Raw genomic sequence first — 20,791 nt, forward strand, 5'->3', positions numbered from 1 at the left:
GAGCGGGCCTCCTGGCTGGTGGCTCGCGGAGCGCTCCCGACTCTTCCATGTGGCCTCGGGGTTTCTGCACAAGAGGGAGCAGAGTCCAGGCACTGGTGGGCATGTGGGTCGTGGTGAGGGAGGGAGAGGAGGGAATGTTGTCGAGTCGTTGAAGCTCTTAAGTTCTTACCGTTGGTTGTATCTGTCAGTGCTAGAATTTTCCTTTTATCCTTTAAAAGGTCAGTTCTAGGAGAAAATCAAGATGACTTTGAGTATGGCGATGGCATTTAGACATAGCATCAAACGTATGATCCGTGACAGAAATAATCGATCAGCTGGGTTTCAGGACAATGAAAAGCTGCTCCAGGAAGAACCAGCTAAAGAGGTTGGGCAGAAGGTCACAGTTCGAGGCAAATATTTGCACAAGACATTTGTGTTATCTAAAATACATAAACTCTTACAACTCAACAAGGAAATGATAAAAACCTGATTAAGAAATGGGCAGAAGCCTCGGAAAACTTTCCCAAAGAGAACAACAGACGGCACGTGATGCCCCACGTCACGCGTCATTAAGGAAATGTAAATTCAGGCAACGGCGAGACACGCTGCATGCCTGTGACAACGGCCCAGGTCCAGAGGGCCGGCCACGCCATGTGCTGGTGAGGATGCGGGTCGGCGGGAGACCCCCTCGCGGCTGGCGGGAGCAGAATGGAGCAGACACCTCAGAGGACAGTTTGGTGCTTTCTCGCAAAAGGAAACACGCTCTTACATGTGACCAGCAGTGGTGCTGATGAGTTGAAAACCCATGAAAATAGGTTTCGTGAGTTGAAGATTTATGTTCACGTAAGAGCCCGCACATGGATGCTTACCACAGCTTCATTCATAATTGCCACAACTCGGAAGTCACCAAGATGTCCTCCGGGGGCGCTGGGTAAGCTGTGGTCCCTCTGGAAATGGAGTATCATTCAGCCCTAGAACAAGCCATCAGGCTTTGAGAAGACACAGCGGAACCTTAAATCCGTGTCATAAAGTCAAAGAAGTAAAGAACCTCCTGTCTGATTCCAGCTCGGACATCCTGGAAAAGGCAAAACTACAGAGATGGGACAAGATCATCTGGGGGTGGTTGGAGGTCGGGGAGGGAGGGACAAGCAGGTGGCACCCAGGGGGTTCAGGGCGGTGAGGTTGTTGTGGGTGACACCACAACAATGGGTACCTGTGATCACACGTTTGTGCAAATGCACAGAGTGTACGACACCAAGAGTGTCCCCGGTGTAGACAGTGGGCCCTGGGTGATGACGACGGGCTCATCGGTGGCGACAAGGGCACCGTCTCGTGAGGGTGCTGGTGGTGGCGGAGGCTGTGTGTGGAGGGGCAGGGGGCACATGGGAATGCTCTGTACTTTGAATTTGTCTGTGAACCTAAAACCAATCTAAAAAATAAAGTATTTCAGAAGAATAAGGAGTAAATTACAAAAAGTACCTATGATATTCTTTTTTTATAAGATTTTTAATTTATTTGACAGAGAGATCACAAGTAGGCAGAGAGGCAGGCAGAGAGAGAGGAGGAAGCAGGCTCCCTGCTGTGCAGAGAGCCCGATGTGGGGCTCATCCCAGGACCCTGGGATCATGACCTGAGCCGAAGGCAGAGGCCTAACCCACTGAGCCACCCAGGCGCCCCTCTATGATATTCTTTAAAAAAGTCCCATTCCCTGATGAAATTCCCCATCTTAGAGTCTTTTTTTCTTGAACATAGTCACAGCAGACATTTTAAATTGTATATGATAACTGCAGTGACTTGGGACTCTGTGAGCTTTTGGATTATTATTTTATCCTCTTGGTCCCTGCACTGGGTCGAATGCCTGCACCCCCCACCCCCCACCACATTCAGGTCTCGTGGTCCCAAATAATGTGACCTCATTTGGAAATAAAGTCTTTGCAGATATGATCACGGATAGTGCTAAGGTCGTACTAATCACAGTGGGCCCTAAACCCACTGAGTGCCCTGAAGAGGGACAGAGAAGACAGATGGACAAGATGCTGTGAAGACAGACGGAGCCTGGAGTATGGGGTCCGCAGCGCTGGAGAACAGGGTCCCTCAGAAGCTGGAGGAGACATGGAAGGTTCCCTCCTAGAGCCTCAGAGGAGCGCAGTCCCCTGGCACCCTGATTTTTGACATCTGGCCTCCAGAACGGAGAGGGATTAAGTTTCCGTTGTTTTAAGCCACCAAGATTGAGATAATTCACAACGGCTGTGGGAACAAACGATCTTCTCGCCTAATGAATTGTGCTTGAATGACTGAAGTTGCCTGAGAAATACTGTGTGGTTCTGAGTGACACTGGTCTCATGGAGTCACCGTTCGCTCTCTGCTCTGGCGGTGCTCGGTGGTGAAAGTCGGCGCTGAGCCCCGGGCTCACATCTGTGCCCCTTTCCTTCATCCTGGCCTTGCAAATCCTGGATGCATCCTCTGGCTCCAGCTCCAGCAGCCCCGTGACCTTGCTGAAAAGCTCCACTGTTCTCTCTGCTACTTAGAGCTGGTCTGTGTGTCTGGCCAAGAGTTGGACAATGTCCAAAGATGAAAAGCAAGAAGACATAGTTCCCTCTAGGGCCTTTGTCCCTCACAACCTGGCTGCCTGATCTGTCTGTCTATCCATCCATCCATCCATCCATCCACCCACCCATATACCTGTCTCTCTATCATTTATCTTCTCTCTCTTTTCTTATTTACATTTTATCTGAACTTCTAGTTGTTCTGTGTAAGAGTCTTGTCCTACCAGAAGCTGCTGTGTTGTGGATGGGAGAGTAACAGAGCCGGTCCCACGCACACCAGTGTAAGTCAACGTCACTCATCTCGTATCCCGTATTACCCACGACGTAGAGTCAACGAGAGCATTAAAGCAAGCAGATGTCTTGTGATGTAGTAGATGCTCCACAAACACTAATGTACGGATGTAAAGAATCAATTTTAAAATCTCTCTATATAAAGTTGAAGCAGAGAATTGCCAAACAGAGCCTCGCTTTGTAAACTCTGGATTTCTCCGCTGGCTCTGTGCACTATGAACTACTGTGTCAACTCAGGTGAGTTTCTCACATCTCTGGCCTCATTTCTCGGGTACTTCAGGCATTCTTTACTGAGTGCAGATCTGGGGGGCAGGTGGCAAGGAGAAGTCGGGGGGTTTGGTGAACCTGGAAGCCCGCCCTTGGCGATGGAAGTTGAGTACATCGTACCAACACAGGCCTCGCAGGGGGCGCCAGAGTCTAAAATAAGGGCAGGCTCATGTCAAAAACAGAAAAGGAATTTAAGGAAATCTAGCATTTCTTTTCCTAACTTCTCCTGAAAATGCCAGACGTGGGAGGAAGCGTAAGTGGCAGTAACATGAATAGGTCAATGAACCCTCGTCTCCAAGCCATGGCTTTGTGTGGACCCGTGTTTGATGGACTTGGCGCGAAATACAAGGGAGGGTTTTTTCGCGTGATAGTCATCCGTTTCGTGGGTCAGTGGGATGAGTGTGACCTCAGGGAAGCATTGGTTGAATGTCTTGGGACGAAAACGGGGTATTTCCTTTCTCTGAACAAGGTCAGACTCTCATGATGGACTTTTCAGAAGGTTCCCACGGAAGGACGGCGACCCATTCACCTCGCCCACGGGGGTTTCTCGAGGTTTAAACTACCCCTTCACGGTTCTGAGTATGGAACGTGCAGGCGCACATCTTTAGGACGCAAGGCAGTTGTGATGCTGCGACGGTGTTTGCTGAGCATGAGGCGGGTGTTGCCATGGTGACGTGCGTTCTAACACCCGGAGACCCGTCCCTGGACTGGTGGCCGGAGACGCTAAGGCCGGGTTGGTCCCAGCATCTGTAGGTAGCAGGGCTTTTCTATGCTGTAAGAATACAGCTGGCATCATCTAAGCATCATAAGTCCGTCGGAGAAAGACAGTCGTCATAGGATCTCACTCATTTGTAGAATTTAAGAACCAAAACAGAGGATCATGGGGGAAGGGAGGGAAAAGTGAAACAAGATGAAATCAGAGAGAGGACAAACCATGAGGGGCTCTTAGTCACGGGAAACAGTGCTGCTGGAGGGAGGGCGTAGGGGGGTGGGGAAACGGGGTGACGGCACGAAGGAGGGCACGTGATGTGATGGGCACGGTGTTCTACACAACCGACGAGTCACTGACCTCTGCCACGGACACTACTGATGCTCTCGATGTAATCAACTGAAAGTAAATTAAAACAAAACAACCCCCCACGTAACACTCAATCTACTGTCTTAACGCATTTTAAGCGAACGGTGCGTTATTCACTATGTGCAGCCTCCGGGCAAGACCTCCCTAGACTGTGCCCGTCCTGCCTGACTGACTCCCGGTTTCCACGGGGCAGGACCTCCCCGATTCCCCGCCTCGGCCCCCGATGGCCAGCGGTCCGTCGGCCTCTGTGGGCTGGACCCCTTCACGTGCCTCCTGCCGCGTGTCCCGCCGCGCCGTCTGCCGTGCTGGCCGTTCCCCGGACGTCGCGGCAAGGTCTGGTCACGCCGCAGCGTGCGGTAGGCAGCCTTCCGTTCCGGCCGAACACCACGTGTGCACGCCGCATGTTCCTTACCGGCTCGTGCACTGACGGACACGGAGGTCACGTCCGGGCCCGGCTGCGGCGAGTCGTGACGCAGTGAACGTGGGTGCGGCGTCTGCTTCAGGTCTGCCCGTTGTTACGGATGAAGAACCACAACTGGCCGGCCGGCCCACACAGGAATGTCACTTTAACTTTTCGAGGAGCCTCCGCGCTGTCTTCTGGAGCGGCTGCCCCGGCTTGCGTTCCCAGCGGCCCGGCACGGCCTCCGAGGTCCTCGCGCCCGCCGACACTCGCTGTTCTCTGGGCTTCTGCTGTGCTTTGGTCGGAGCCCTGCTGGCAGCGGGGAGGCCTCGCCTGGGCCGCGGATTGGCGTTTCCCCGGTGAGGCGCGGCCTCGAGCCCTGTCGCCCGTGGCTGCTGGCCATCTGTGCATCTTCCTTGGAGAAGTGCCTGCTCGGGTCCTTTGCCCATTTTTAAAACCGGGCTGCTTTTGGTAGTGCACCTTCTGGTTTAAGGAACGTCGGCCAGAAGTTGGGTATTTTAAGCAGATTAAAACGGGACTGAGGCCCAGGCGGCCGAATGGCTCTTTAGATAATCTCTGCTGGAGTTTTCCTACTGCAGGTGGGAGGCGTGACGCGGCCGGGGGCGGGCTGGCTCTGGGGGGCTGCCTCAGCCCCCTGGGCTCCCAGGCAGGAGGGAAGGTGCTGAGACCCTCGTGGACGTGACCAGGTGGACATGGCCTGTGTGGCGGCGGCTCCTGGGGAGCGGGCTGAACAAGGTGGGGCCAGGGTCCCGTGTCCCGTCCACAGGCCGGGTCGGGGGGTGTCTAGGTGGGGGGTGGGTCATGTGTCCCACCCACAGGTGGGGTCGGGCAGCCCCATCATACCGCCACCCGAATGCCAGGCCCAAATTCTTCCAGGAGAAACGAATGCCGTTCACACTGGCGAGAACAGTCTAGGGAGTCCGGGAGCCGTGGTGCCGGGACAAGCGGGGTCCCGTGACCGGGACGTCTCGCGGACAAGGCCTCACCCCATGTCTCTGAGCGTGCTGGTGGTTTCCCAGTGGCTGGCGTGTTCCATGCACACGCACACACACACATACACACGCAGGCCCATGGCTTCATCAGCAGAGGACAGTCCTGGACGCACCGAGGTAGTCGAGCCCGCATGGGCGGTGCGGGAGGGTCTTAGACCTGGAGGCAGTGATGCTCTCTCCTGCCAGGGACCAGCTCTGTCCCAGCTGCGCGTCCTGCGGCTCTGAGTAGCATGGCTGGGCCGGGCAGCCTCTCCGAGAGGCGGCGTCCCGGGAGGTAACACCCTGCTTGGGGGAGGGGCTGGAGTGTTCGGAAATTTACTGTCAGGGGTGTGAGGCGCTCGTAGGTCCCTGGTCTCTCCCTGGAAGCGAGACTGTTTTGTCGGGAGAGGCTAGTTTCCTGGGACTCAGGTGACAGAGGTGCCATTTGACAAGAGGTGGGGCCCTGTAATCGTCCCCGGTGGGCGGACCCAGATGCATGCTCCCCCGGGACCTCCCCAGGGAGGGCAGCGCTGGCTTCCTTCTGGAGGGGTTGCTGATCAGCAGAAATAACACGCCAGCATCCTGTTTATTTGATACCCCTTACCACACAGGTATTAAATTAAATGCTGGGCCACTGGGGTACTAAAGGGGAGAAAACACAAGGTGAAAGTAGTTAGCCCTCCATTCGGTACTCGGGGGACACTCAGGTGAGTCAAGTCAACGACTTCTGCTCTGTCTTTGTCGCGTTTTGCGGACACATTCGCTGACTCCTTCCGCTGGGTGGGTCCTTGGCTGTGTTCCCGATCCACCACATGTGTGAACGTGGAGAGTTTTTGGCGCGTGGGCACTGGGGCAAGGCATTTCCTCCGATTATGGCGACAAACTGAGCTGGTGTTACAGATTGGGAGGATGACGAGGTAGGCCAGCCGGCTGGCGGGCACACCCTCTTCACGCAGAGCTGTGGTTCGAGTGGAGTCCTCTGGCTTCTGAGGTCCGGGCCACCCCACGCGGCCTGTCTTCTTGGCGCCACGTGCCTGGGTCCAGACCACGGCCATGCCAGCTTGTGTGGGACACATGTGCACAATGACGGACACCCAGCAATCATCCGGTGGCTACATGCACGGGAAGCACATCTGTGCTATTAACTATAAATAAGATGGAACTTGGCAGCTGGGCACGGCTCCTCTTTTAGGTAAGGCCTTCCTGCTAAGTTAACTTCAGGATGAGAACCGTGAAAGCTTGAGAGTTTCTGGAGTAGAAGCAAAACCAAGAAACCTCCCAAACACACAACCCCCGAGAGTCAGGTCCGCCGGCCAGCACTCAGCAAACGGCAGCCAGAACTCGGGCAGCTCTCGGGCTCGCCCGGAAGCACCAGCAAAGGGCCTGGGGACCCTCAGCTCGACAGGACCGAAAAGAAGGCTGAGAATTCGTGTGGGAGCGTTAAACAGAGTCAGAGGAACGTCAGGCATGGCAGAACCTCGGCCTTATGCGCCTGTCCTGGGAGGACAGAGGTGCTCTCTGTGGGTCAGGACGGACACTTGGCACGTTTTGATTTTCATTTTTTCCAGCTCGTCGATTTTTCCCTCCTAAGATCAGGCTGATGACCGATGATGTAGGTCATGGATTTGGGGCGAGGCCGTCCCTGTGGCTATATATAGCATCTTCCCAGGCCATAAATGGGAGGGAGGGCTGGGCATTTGGAGGGAGAAATAGCTCTGCCTTCTTCAGCCAGAGCCGCGTCGTGGGTGTGCTGGGTGAGGCAAGGCTGCTCTCCTCTCGGTCTTTTTCCTCTCTCTCTGGGTAAGTTTCTTTTCTCCTTTCCTTTTCTGATTTGGGGCTTTGCAGGAAGGACTAATGACGTGTGCCGAGGCTGGGGCCATCCGATTTCCTGGATGGACCTGCTTCGGGGGAAGCCGGTGTGAGCCGACACGTTCCCCGAAACACAGAAGGCGGCAAACGACTTGGCCTGAGCCTGTTTCTTGGACGGGGTTTCAGGATTTGCTTTGTTTCCCGTGGTCACAACCTCCACTGCCATCACGTGCGGTCGCCCCAGAGCCCCGGCTCGTCAGCCCCAGGTCTGTGGTGGCTCCCGGGGGACCCTGAGCCCATGCGCCAAGGTCTGCGCTTTCCCGAGAGTCTGAGCCAGGAAGGTACCCATGGGGACAGTGCAGGTGTGAAAAGGTGTGAAATAGAACTGGCCATTTTCTGAAGAGAAGAAGGGTCATTAGGTCATTTGCACGCCCTGGACACGGGTGTCTGTGGGACACGGGTAGCTGGGGGACACGGGTGTCTGAGGGACACGGGTGTCTGGGGGACACGGGTAGCTGGGCATCCAGGCTGCTCCTTGGCTCTACAGGCTTTCAGCTTGAGCGGCAGCTTCTCACGGCTGTCTTCTCGTCAGGGCTCTCCGAGGAGCTATAATCCTGCAGAGTCGCTGGGCTTGGTGTCCCCGCTGGCGCCTGGCGCCGTTCCCCGTGCCTTGGAGCTGTGCCTGCTAGAGGGCGGTGGGGCGGGGGCCGGGAGGCAGCCGGGCTCAGGCCAGCAGGCCAGGGGCTCCCTTTTCCCACCTCCTGGGCTCAGCCCTTGCTTCCCAGGCGTGAGTGACCCAGGCATCAAAGAGTGAGGGGGGCAAAGGTCACTAAGTGGGTTTTTAAATAAACCAGGTCCGGCCTCCGCTCGCAGCGAGTGTACGTGGAGCCAGCGTTGATGGAGGGACGCCGGTCCCTCACCCAAACGAGAGAATCTGGGGGTAAACCCTAACTGGTGGTGACGCAGCTGTGTGCGTTGCTGGAAGGTTCTCCCGTCCAGGAAGCCACACATGATCTTGTCGCTCGATTGGATTTGATCCTGCTGGAGCGTCAGGACAGAAGGACTCAGGGTCCTTGGGGGCCGGAGAGCTCTGTGTCTGCAGGGACAGCCTCCGCCGCTCCTGCCGCGGCCCTGAAAGCTTGTTCAGAGAAACGCGGCATAAGTCGAGCTGCCGGGAACCAGGTGTCACAGCTTGTTGGACTCCTCCTGGAGGATGACGTTTAGAGGGATTTTGTGCTCGGTGGTCGTTTCTTTTGGTGCCGAGCAGTCCGGGAAAAGCTTCAGGGAAGGAGACCCCGGTGCAGACGAGCTTGGGCGGAGCCCGTCTGGGGTTCTGAGGGTTCAGTTCCTCGGGGCCTGGGCCAATCGTGCGCCCTCCTATCCTTTCTCTTCCTCTCAAGAAGCCTTCATTTGGTGTGTTCACTGACTGCGACTTTTTAGGTGTCCTTTATGAGGTGGCAGTCACACATGGTTGCTGAAATGTTTCTGTGAATTAAAATCCTTGCTGGCCTGAAAGATGGGTGTGAGGGACCCGGCGTTGGGTGCGAGCAGGTTCCGGACGCGCGGCCCCCTGTGCCGGAGGGCGGGCTCGTGTTTCCTGTGGGTGTCATTCTGAGATGTGTGAGAAGCCTTCCGTGAGCTGGTGGGCTGGGTGCAGAGTCAGGAGGGTGAGGCGGGACGCTGGCCCTGGGTCCCATGGGCCGGAGACCTGGGCGGATGGTTTCCACCCCCAGAGGTCCGTTTCCTCGCAGGGAAGGCCGGCATGCCCCAGGACAGCTGAGCTCACACACGTCGAGCTGTGGAGCGGCCTCTGGTTTCAGACGAATGCCTGTGCCCCAGGCTGTCACTGCCTGGCATCTGCTGAGTCCGCAGGGAGCCGGTTTCCAAGAGAGCTCCTCGCTCTGGCCTGGGGAGCTCAGGGACAACAGGGGAGGCTCTGAGACCCGAGGTTCCCCGAATGGCCTGGATGTGGGCTCGGCTGCGTGGCGGGCCTCCTGCTCTGTCCGGCTTGCCCATGGCAGGGGGAAGACAGCCCAGGCAGGGGTGGGGGCTGGTGATGACACATTGGGCCAGGAGTCCCCTGTGTAGAAGACGTGAGCTTGCAGCCGTCCGCGGCGGAGGGCCTCTGAGATGGTCCCGTCCTTGACAGGCAGTGCTCCGTGATTCAGGCGCGGGTGACCCTGGCAGGTGCTCTGCGTGTTCGTGGAGTGGGAGACCGGTAGGAATGAGGATGACCCCATCGGCAGAGTCCCCGAAAGCCCCCGATGCTGACGGCCCTCAGCTTCGTCAGGTGGGAACAAGTGCAGGGACATGTTCTGAGACGGCCACGGCCCCCACGGCCTTGGGTGGTGGCGGGGGGAGCCGTAGCAGGTGAACTGGAGGAGCGAGGAGGGCAGGAGCCCGTGCCCTGGGCGCTGGCTGTTCCCGCGTGCTCGCTCCTCCCAAGGGCGGTGCTGAGGCCCCGCAGGCCCACAGGCACGTCAGCCATGCGCCGGGTCAGCGATCTAGTGAGGGCCGCCGGGGTGTCGGCCGGGCGCCATGGGGCGGTTAAAGGGGTCCCGGGCTGTGAGGACAGCTGGCCTTTCACACTCAGGCCCCTTGAGTGTGCCGGCCCTCTTCCGGGGCGCTCTCTCCCCCAGTTTCAGCCTGTCGAGGTAGCCCATCCCCTCTCCTCACCTGGGCCATCTGCGGACTCGTCCCTTGGCCAGAGTGCGAACAGGTCTGAAGTGAAGTCAGTAAGCGCAAGTGGATGTTGAGGCGGGACACGACCAGGCCACCCCGAGCGCCTGTGGGGGGTGCTTGGCGAGTTGATTTTTAGGAGGGAAAATTAGTGTTAGTGTGGCAAAGTATGAAAGGCCCAGAAACAGAGGTCTGGGTGGGTCAGCCCTTTCTACGTGGTTTTAGGGAAATCCTTTCTCCTCTCTGGGGTCCTGTCCCCACCCCAAGTATAACGGGGTTGGATAATCCCTCAGGATCTTTCCAAGTTCTGTGACCCCGTGCTTCTAGGAAACCACAGTCTGCAGGAAATGGGCCACCGGGAGTCTGCTCGGAGGACGTACTGTGTTTGCTGGATTTTCTCATGGACACTCCAAGGGTTCTGAGCGGGGGGTGGGGCAGGGAGCAGGTGCAGGCTGTCCCGCCTCAGGGCGGCACCTGCCCCCTGTCCCCTCTGGTCTGCATCCCTGTTGTCCCTGGCGCAGGGCCATGGGGCCTTGCCTTAGAGTTGCTTCTGTAAATTGGGGCAGATTATTCTAATCTAAACACCAAGGATAAGTGGAGCTCAGATTTGGAATTCCTTCAGTCCTTTCTTTCGGGAGTTGGTGATCACCGAGAATTAGGAATGCTGTCGATGCTGCATTTTAGAGAGACCTGAGTCAGCCAGGGAGCTGGCACCCAGTGTATTTGGGGTGTGCACGGGTGGCAAACCGCTGGGTATCCCGTGCCTGTGCTACTCCGTTCACAGACACACCGCCCTAAGGATCTCAGTCACTCCTCGTTTTCCAAGAATTTAACCAAAATGTGCTTGCTTGCCCACTTCCCCCTGGCTTTCTTGCTGGCCCCCACCCTGCTCCCTGCCCACCCCTGCCATCCACGTCCACACGTAACCAGTGAGATGCAACTTTTCTGCACAGTGTCCTGGAGATGAATTCCCTTTCCAGGTCCCCTTTTGAGCAGTGAAGCCCCCGCCTCGAGGGGCAGACACAGAAAGCCCCAGTGTGTGGCGGCAGCCCTTCCGGACGGATCTCTTCTGGCGTCTCATCGAGCATCTAGAGATCCCGTGTTTCCTGGCCTCTTCCCATTGCTTGTGGGGATGCCTGCCCCTGCCCCATCTCCACCGGTCAGCCTGCCCATGGTCAAGCTTCTTCTCGAGGGTCACCTCCTCGGGGGCCTCGCCTGGCGGCCCCCTGTCCTGCCAGCTGTGCTCCCTCTTCACTTCCCAGAGCAGCTCGGGTCTCCCTCTGCTCTTATCTTGTATTCTAAGTATCTGTTTACGTCTCTAGTCCGCGTTTTATTTTTGTCCTTATCACTCACGTGGCTTTTCACGCTGCCTTGACCCAGCGGGTTTTCCAAACGTATTTGTTGAGCTCACACTGCAAAGAAATATAGTCCAGGTTTCGGATTTTCAGAGACACAAACCCATCATGATATCTGGTCCCGGGGAACTTACTAGGGATCCCGACTTGAAGCCCGAGATTATGTGCACTTGGACAGTGTTTCTCCCATCCCCCATCCCCTGAAGGAGCGTCGTTAGTGGAAGCTGACTGTCCCCCTGGGAACAGCTGGGGATGCTGGTGCAGAAAGTCCAGCAGTAGGACTGCATATGTGAGGCAGCTCGGCACTGTCTGACTCACGCTTTGCTCACAGGTGCACACCAAGATGTCGCTGGTCGCCGTGCCTTTTTACCAAAAGCGACACAAGCACTTTGACCAGTCGTACCGCAATGTTCAGACGAGGTACCTTCTGGATGAATATGCGGAGAAAAAGTAAGTTGAAACCCAGCTTTCGGACCGGTAGATCTTTGTTTGTGGGGTCTGGCATTAACGGGGCTTTACCTCGTCCCCTGCACCCTGGCCATGAACTGGTTTGGGGAGGGTCAGGGAGGGCACATTCCTAGCACCGGCGGGGAAATTTGGCTCTCCTGATTGCCCAGCAAACTCCGTGTGGAGCGCTGCTGGGACCCTGGTGGATCCCAGTGGATCACAATAGATCCTGGTGGATCCCGTGGATCCAGGGAGACTGGCTCTGAGCCCCTCATTTAGGTTATGAAGGCAGAGACTTTTGAGTAAGTGCTCCTTGCCGGCTCCTCCTCACGCAGCTTGCAGAAGTACGATCTGAAAAGTCACCAGCGCAGAAGGGCAGCCAGGAGGGACAGTGGCAGGGGGAGAGAGGCTTGTGGGGGCAAAGGGATGATTGCAGGGAGGCTGATGTCAGTAGTTTTGCTCCAGTAATAGTAAATGTAGTAGAAAGGTGAATGTATCCCCTGCCTCAGGGGCTGGTGAGAAGCCGCAGGTCTTGTGCCAGTGTCTGAAGCCTGGGGTCCTCGGGGACATGCCACACCTGCCTGGGGCCGCTGATGCCCGTGGTCTCAGGGGCCCGTGAGCGGGCCATGCTGCCCAACCGGAGGCAGTGCCGGGCGTGCCGGGCTGCGGTCTCTGGAGCTTGAGCGTGTCACCAGGAGGCTATATTTAGACCTGCCCGTGGCCCTCGTGTCAGTTGCCATCCCTGTAACAAAGAGCCAAACACCCACAGCCTCCCAGCGGCCTCTGGGAGCTTCAGATCCCCGGACATTGGTATAATCCCGGCGTTAGGCCACAGCGCAGGGGGAGGCACTCGCGGGCATGGGTGGAAAATGGCAAGGGAGAGGAGTGCGTGTGTGAGCACACCCCTCTGAGGACGCACGTGTGCAGACCTGCCAGCGCAGGGACATAGGTTTCTGTGTTTGTGTGCATGCGTGTGACTGTGCACATGTGTGTGAGTGTCTATGTGTGCACGAGTGCACAGATGGGGCAGTGCCTGCTCAGGGATGTAGGTTTCTGTGTGTGCATGTGAGTGTGTCAGTGTGCACGCATGTTTACTGTGGAGGTGGGGCAGTGCCTGTGTAGGGTTTTAGGTTTCTGTGTGTGGGCACGTGTGTGTGAGTACGTGTGTGTGCATGTGTGTCATTGTGCACATATGTTTAATGTGCAGGTGGGGCAGTGCCTGCACAGGGATGTATGTTTCTGTGTGTGCGTGCGTGTGTGCATGCGCACATGTGTGTGCACACTTGCTGGTGTGTTCAGGGAGGCACACACACGTGTGCACGTGCTCATTCATGTTCCTGTGCCGGCACGGTTCGAGGCTGACTTGCGTGCAGGAGAGAGGGGTGCAGTTTTTCAGATGACTTTGCACACTCCTCCAACACGCCTGATTGTTTGTCCCGTGTCCCTCCAGGCGCACATCCACCCAGTCGTCCTCCCAGAGGTCTCTCTCTCAGAGGTCGTCCTCCCAGAGAGCGACCGGCCAGACGGCGTCTGGAGGGACCACCTGTAGCATCTGCGCCAAGAGACTGAGCACGGACGCGCTGGAAGAGGAGGAGCACGAGAAGAAACGGAGGTAATGCCCTGTCCTCTGCTCCTGCGCCGGCCAGCACGGCGCCTCGCGTCTCCGTGGGCAGGGGCTCCGCGGGGATGTGCGTCCACAGCGGGAACCGGGACACGCCGTTAGCCGAGAGCCTGGAGGGTCACCCTTGCTTCTCGCGAAGGCAGTTGCCACTGTCCGGTGCTCGCTTTCTTCTCCCCCGTCTGTCTCAGTGAGTCCTACGGGATAACCGTGTGGGGCACTTTCCGGAGCGTTCTGCACAGAGGAACCTGCCCATGGGGCCACGACGCGGGGCCATGCCGTGTCTGTGCTCTGCCCTGTCCCACACCACGCCCCCCAGCTTTGCGCAAGGAGCAGCCTTCTCCTGTGAAAGCGCCGAGACCTGACAGGTTGAAGTTCATGTTGAGTTTCCACTGACGAGTCTTTAGCCGTGAACGCGGCCAGATTATTCCCAGATTGCAGAGAAGCAGGCAGAGACCTTACAAGAACCAAACAGGGAAGCAGCCCATGATGGTTTGTGTTAGACCTGCTCTGGTTTTCCCCCTCGCCTCCCTGGACTTTTCTAGAGCATTTTCTCTATATTCGAACACACTTAAAACCTGAAGGGAAAAATGAGAATTTGGCAGACACGTCCTATTTTGAACGCTGCACTACGAAGCAGGGATCCGTGTCACAGACACGGGCCGCTGAAGAGATCAGGCTCTATTGTGCAAACTTCGAATGATCCTTTCGAGGCCTTGTGGGAATGTTGCTGTATAAATTTTATGGTAAAACGATGATTTCTTTTGTGAGAGAATCACTTCAACATGTACATGTGACCAAAATCTGGATTTTCTGTTACTGGACTATTTAAAAAATGGTTCTGTCTTCATTTAGGGTGTGGTTGTGGGGAGTGAGAAGCCCCGACCCTTATAATCTTATTAATTATTCCTGGTGGTGACCTTGAACATGTCACAGAGACTTTCTATTCCCCAATTTCCATAGGAGTGAATGGGGGGAGGTCGACTTGTACTTACTGGAGGGGCTGGGCCATGGGATACTGAGATGTACGTGGTTGTGGTGATAATCGCTCTGGGGACAGTCCCCGCGATGGGAGGTCCTTTTGAGACCGGCGGGGCTCCTCTCCCGGAGCTGTCTGTTGACCCCCAGCATGTATGTGGGTTGTGTCCTGGGTCTCTCCAGCTCCTTGGTCCCCCAGCCCCCTGGGGCAGATGCTAGTTTAAGGTGTGGGACAAACCCGTCCTTGAAAGATGGACCCGTGGGTGCGTCGGTTTGAATCACTGTTGTGTCTTCGTGTGATGGAAAAGCCAAGGCGTCCTCGGCGTGCTCTGAGCTCGCGGCATGGCCCTCTGGAGGGTATGGTGGGTTAGAAATACCCCTTCGGTGCCTTTCCATCTGTCCTAGTGGAAGATGGGCCCAGAGGCATGAACAAGTCCATTTTAGGGGCTTCAGACTCCCTCTGTGTTGCTGTGTCCCGGCGTGTCTGCTCACAGCGACCCTTCTGAGCGAGTACCGGCCTCGGGACGGTGCCGACTGCACTCCCTGCGGGGAAGAAGGGCTGGTCCGTCTTCCCCATAACCGATTTATTGATGAGTCGTACACCTGCCCTTCTTACAACAGCTTCGGGGGTGGTATTTGCTCACTAGCTGGGCCGTAGTCTTGAAAGAAAGACATAAAATGAAGCAGAAATAACATCTCTCCCTTCCTGTGTGCCCCACTTGAGGAAAGGTTGGTGGCGAGCATTTGTGGCCTCCAGACCTTCGAAGAGCTCTTACCCTCTCTGCGTGTTGTGACACTAATGTCCCCTCTTCGCCCGGCAGGTACCAGTCTCTGGTGGCTGCTTACGGGGAGGCCAAGCGGGAGCGTTTTCTCCGGGAGCTGGCTGAGATGGAGGAGAACGTGCACCTGGCCCGCGCCCAGGCTCAGGACAAGCTGGACAGATACGCCATCCAGGAGATGGTGGGGGGACCCCGGGGCTCCGTGAGAGGCGTGGGTCTGGGGTGGGCTGGCCACGTGATGTGCAGATGGCCCGTGGGCAGGCAGCCTTGCTTGCCCGGGCTGCACCCCCTTCCCACAGCGCACTGACCTGTCCTTGCTTCCCGGGGCAGGTGGAGGACAAGCTGGCGGGCCACAGTCACTCGTACTTGGAGCGGATGCGCCGGGCCCCCGAGATCCTGGTGCGCCTGAGGTCCCACACGGTCTGGGAGAGGATGTCTGTGAAGCTCTGCTTCACCGTACAAGGGTTCCCCACGCCTGTGGTGCAATGGTGAGTGTGGGGTTCCTGCCCCGGGGCCCAGGGGGGCCGTCCCGCACTTCCTCTTAAGGAGCCGGGAACGGTGGGGGTCAACGTGCAGAAGGGGACCCCTGGGGGGCGCGCATGGCGCACACCCCGTCCCACTGCCCAGCGCGTGCGAAGCTTGACGGGACGTACGTTTAAACATTTATAAACACTCCCCGAACGTCCACTGTCAGCGCCGTACCGGCCCTGTTATTTCGACTTAGCTGAGTCTTCAGAGGATTGTTGTTCAAGAGTAAGTCCCTTCAGATGACCTGAACGCGGCGGGGCAGCATGTGGGGCCGCGGCCGAGGGCCTCTGGTGACGTCAGGGGTCGTGTCTCCAGGCCCCGCGGACCCTGTTTTCTGCACCTGTCGCGTACGTGTGTTTGTTTCCCACTTGCTGGAAGCGATAATGATCTCCCCCGAGTTCGTAGCCTGCTGCAAAGGCCACACGCATTTCCTCATAACCTAACCAGGTGCTCAGCACACTCAGAGAATTAGTGACGGGTCCCGTGGCTGTTGGCCAGGCGGGCTGGGGAGGCAGAGACCCACTGACTCTCGGGCTCAGGGAGACGAGATCCTGCCGTCCTGGGTGGGGCGTGGAGGCTGGCTTTGTGCCGTCGGGATCCTGCGTGACTCTGCAGAGAGGCTGGCCTGGGACCCAGCTAACGTGGGTGACATTCTTTTCTCGGGGAGTGATTTATCCTGCATTCCTCACGCAGTCTGAGGACACCCACGGCGCTCTCTGTCACAGGCTGAGGGTGGCCCCAACAGGCTGGGTTCTGCAGCAGCCGCTCTTTCCTGGGCGGATGGACAGACATGGGCCCTGGGTCAGTCCCCTCGTTGCACCACGGTGCACCGGCCCGAGGTCCTGGGAGGTGGGGCTCCCAGGGCAGGGCGATAACTTCCCCAGGGGCCCTAAGGAAGGCTGGGACAAAAGGCAAATGCCAGTCTGTCTTTGCGGTAACAGGCGTGTTTCCCTCGTGTAGGTACAAAAACGGTAGTTTGATCTGCCAAGCGGGAGAGCCGGGCAAGTACAGAATCGAGAGCAAGTACGGCGTGCACACACTGGAGATCAACAGGTAGGGCATTGGGGGTATGGCGGGCACCCCAGGGCACCTGCCTCACATAGCCAGCATCCAGGCCCAGGGCACCTGTCATAGTTAGAAACAGCCGCTCAGGGAGCACCACATCCGCTCTGTGCCATGGGACTTTGGTGGTGTTTCTGTGTTAATCTGTGGGAGAAGCTTTTGGAAGCTTCCGGAAGCTGTCCTTGCTGTCGGGTCCCCGGGAGGCAAACCCGCAGCTCTGTCCAGGCTCCCACTCTGGGAGCAAAGAGAATACACAGGTGGTTTAAGGCCAGATGTGGCCATCAGGTGCACAGGTGACTGTGGACGCGGACGACTTCCCCACACCTGCCTCGCAGGGGCGCAGCGAGGGCCAGGCTGGGGACCAGTCCCTAACCACACCCAGGCTCCTCAAAGGAATGTATGTTTTATAGCCCTGTGTACTTTGTGCGGTATCTTGTCCCAAGGAGAGGCTTAATAAATAGACTGAGTAAGCTAAAAAAAAAGAGAAAAAGAAATATAACTTCTTTCTTTTTTCTCATAAATTGAAAAGCGTGTAGCATACAGATGAGGAAAAGAGAATAAAAATCTTTCCTGTTTCCCACAGCATCAGTATTGTCCTGTAAAGATAACATTTCATTTTCCTTACACAGCACGTGCGTACACGCACGCACACCTAGATTTTTTTTTTCAAAAGTGAGATTCTGCCTCTCTTTTTCTGCTTCTGTGCACACACAGTTTGTATGTTATAAGATCATAACATGGTGCAGTCCCCTTCTCTCCCAGTACATTGCGACATTTTCCCGTGCTCAGCTGGTACTCTCACAGGTACGGGGGGCTCCTTCCTGTGCTGTGATTAGGGATCACGGCCAGACACCTGGGTTTGGATCCCTGATCTACCATGTACCTTGTGACTTTGGATGGGTCATGAACTCTTCCTGAATTGTGGTATTTTTATCTGAAATCATTATCAAGACACAGATGATAAACAATGGAACGATCATGAAAACCAGATAAGACCGTGTATGTTCCTGTGTGTCATATAAACACGTGGTGAGTGTGCATGTGTGTGTGTGTGTTAGTTAATTCAAGTTCTTTCTAGGAAACGACAAGGGAGACTAATACAGGTACAAAAAGTCGGTGAGGCATCGGGGTATATAACTGCATTGATTTTATTATTACTAACTTGTAGAGCGACTACATCGTAATTAGGCTTGGTTTACTTAGAGGTAAGATAACCCACAATAAAAGAATTGTTAGAAAATGGTCCCACTGAAACAGCCCCCAAGGTGACTCAGAGAAGTCACAAGTTAGCACAACAGAGCATCCATCACGGAACCTTCTCCCCAATGCCTTCTTACACCGAGGACATTCTTTCTTTTTTAATTAAGAGTTTTTAGACACTGGTTCTATTGACCCGTTTTATACACTGCTTACTCCGATGTGCACCATCTGCGTGACCACTGCGTGGGGCCCAGGCCCGCACGCCAGAGGGGAGTGGGGTGTGCACCCCTGGAGCAGGTGGGGGCAGGCAGGGAAGTCACGGAGAGGAGGCCTCAGGGGTTGGGGTCCTGCCGGACCCACCTCACAGGCTTCTTGCTGAAGGGGGGTGGGGCGATGAGATTCATTTGGGGGGTGGGGTGGGGAGACACCTGCCCAGACACGCTGTGGGGTGGGGGGAACCCTGAGCGGACCCCGCAGGCTTCCTGTATGTGAGGACATGCTCAGGGCTGAGGATCGGTGGGGTCTGACCCACATTGGTCGGGGAGGGAGTCTGCCATCTCCCCTTTTCCTACCCCCAGGAAGTCCGTGTCACCTCCTTTCTTTTCTTTTCTGCCTCGTGTTCACTGGGTCCTCCTCAGTCTCCTGCCTATGTTTTCCCTCCTTGTTTCCCAACTTCTGACGAGGGTCCCCCTCCAGGCACTGCCCCCCTGGCGCTCCCAGGACCACACCCGCTGCCACACCGCACGTGGTCTGGCTTTCTCACCGGTCAGAGACGGCCTTGGAGAAGCCTCTGGAGGAGGCCTGGCGGGTTCCCCATCACCAGAACCAGCTCTCCACCTGCGGATGACTCAGAACTAGTGTTAGAAAGTTGTGATTAAGATGAAAATTTGTGACAAGTCATTATCCTGGTTTTTCAGGTAAATCTGAGGCTGTTTCAAAAAGCTGGGGGTCTGGGCCTTCTGGTGCCATTTATTGAGAACCTACTGGGTTCCAGGCACTGGCTAGATGCTTGGGATACAGCACTAAAACCAAGGTCCTCTTCTTTGAGGTCTTACAGTCTGGCAAAAGGAGGTGAACTGTAAGAAAAGTAAAAAAGTGAATTATATAGTAAATCAGGAGGCCACAGTGCTGGGCGTGGGGAGTGGGGCCCTGTTGGTGTGGGGGTGGGCTGGCATGTGGGGTGAAGTAGGGTGGCAGTCAGGCCGGCCCTCACTGAGAAGATGTCTTCAGAGCAAGGCTGTAGGAGATGCAGAATGGGACAAATCAGGGCAGTGAGCCGGGAGGTCTCCATCCCAAGGGAGCAGCTCTGGCAGAGGCTCAGAAACCGTGGGTCCCAGCTCCTGGGGCTGGAGCGGTGGGTGGCCGGGAGGTCAGAGGTGTAGCTGGGGCTGCGGGGGTCAGACGGACGCTGTCAGCCGCAGCAAGGACTCTGACTTTTCCTCAGGGTTGTGGGGATGCGGAGGGTCTGAGCTCTGGCTCTGAGCACGGGCTGGGCTGTTGGTGGCGGGCTGGCCTGGCTAGGACGACACGGTTCTGTGCAGGTGCTGGAGGGAGACCAGCGGGAGGTGGATGGTCAGACATGGGGTGTTGCTGAGAAGGGGCACCGCTGGGGTGAGGCAGGCTGGGGGTCTGCACACACGCTTGCGCAGAGGGTCGGGGGGCCTCCGCACCCTGGGTGGGAACACCCCTTCCGCATTTCCCAGAGAATAGCTTTCTCTGCTTTGATTTCTAGAATGTGTGGCTATTTAGTAGCCAGAAAGCCACCCTGTGTGGAAGGAGAAATTGCCTTCATTGTGGAGCAAGCTTGTGTCCAGGGCCGTCTCTTCTCTAACCGGGGTGCCCTGTGGCCGGTTGGGGGTCCCTGGTCAGCCCGAGGTTTCACCCAGCTTGCTTCTGAGTTACTAACTGCATTTACAAGGGAAAACCATTTCCCGTTCTCCAGTATGAGACTTTGACTCTTATCCTGGGGATGTTAGCAGCTTTGAACCTGGCGCACGGACAGACCCGTGAGTCTGTCAGCTGCGTTTGTAAACTGAGGCCCGGGACGCCGTGGCCCGTGGCTCAGCAGCCAGGCCCCCCGCAGACGCACTCGGAGTTTGCGGAGACGGACGCGTGCAGCACTGGTCTGCCCGGGGACCCCGTTGGCAGCTGCCGGGCCGAGGGGAGCCTGACTCCCGCCGTCTCCACGCGACTCAGCTGTTCATGCCAAAGTGCTGAGTCGCCGTCATTTGATCCTTGGCCGTTCCGAGTGCGGCGGAATGTGCCGCCGCCCCCAGAGGGCAGCCTGGGTGACGTCTGCTGCTATGAATACCCTCTGGCCGCTGAGCTCTCCAAGTGCTTCCCTCCCTCCTGCGCTGTCGGATTTAGACTGTAACCGACAGGGGTTTATGTGCTCGCAGGACTCCCCAGAGACTCATAATGTGAGTTCTCTTTCTTCGCAGAATTTTAATGCAGCCGCGCTCGTGTTTTATGAAAGCGCACGGAACGACCTCGGGCGGGTTTTGTTTCCAGCACCCCGCCTCCTCCCCGTGGCTCGCAGCACGGCTTCCGGGCCGACCTCCCGGCACTTGGGTGTAGACGTCTGTCTTCAAACTCTCCTTTGAGTTAGATTGTGAATCCAGGGTGGACGTGGCTCCCAGGGAAGGATGCTGGGCCCAAGTCCCCAGCACAGGTCAGGGGTGACGTGGGCACTTGTCCGAGTACCCTCCTGGCGGGAGATCAGCGGGCACGATGCTGTTTCGTGAAGCTGGTCTGGGGACACCTCGAGACTCGGAGATGTACAA

At 56.7% G+C, this 20,791-nt stretch overlaps 1 protein-coding gene across 1 annotated transcript in view; it reads left to right on the forward strand.

Moving 5' to 3' along the window:
- Positions 1-7,269: 7,269 nt before the first annotated feature.
- Positions 7,270-20,791, forward strand: part of MYOM2 (myomesin 2) — a 73,316-nt gene continuing 59,794 nt past the window's right edge. Inside the window, exons 1-6 of the mRNA XM_032869814.1 lie at positions 7,270-7,353; positions 11,728-11,846; positions 13,294-13,455; positions 15,261-15,399; positions 15,549-15,706; positions 16,707-16,799. Of these exons, the coding sequence (XP_032725705.1) occupies positions 11,740-11,846; positions 13,294-13,455; positions 15,261-15,399; positions 15,549-15,706; positions 16,707-16,799 (659 nt within the window). The 5' untranslated portion in view covers positions 7,270-7,353; positions 11,728-11,739. The remainder of the gene's footprint in view (positions 7,354-11,727; positions 11,847-13,293; positions 13,456-15,260; positions 15,400-15,548; positions 15,707-16,706; positions 16,800-20,791) is intronic.

This window comes from Lontra canadensis, unplaced genomic scaffold (assembly GCF_010015895.1).
Source record: "Lontra canadensis isolate GAN:19392208 unplaced genomic scaffold, GSC_riverotter_1.0 scaffold39, whole genome shotgun sequence".
Taxonomy (NCBI): Eukaryota; Metazoa; Chordata; class Mammalia; order Carnivora; family Mustelidae; genus Lontra; species Lontra canadensis.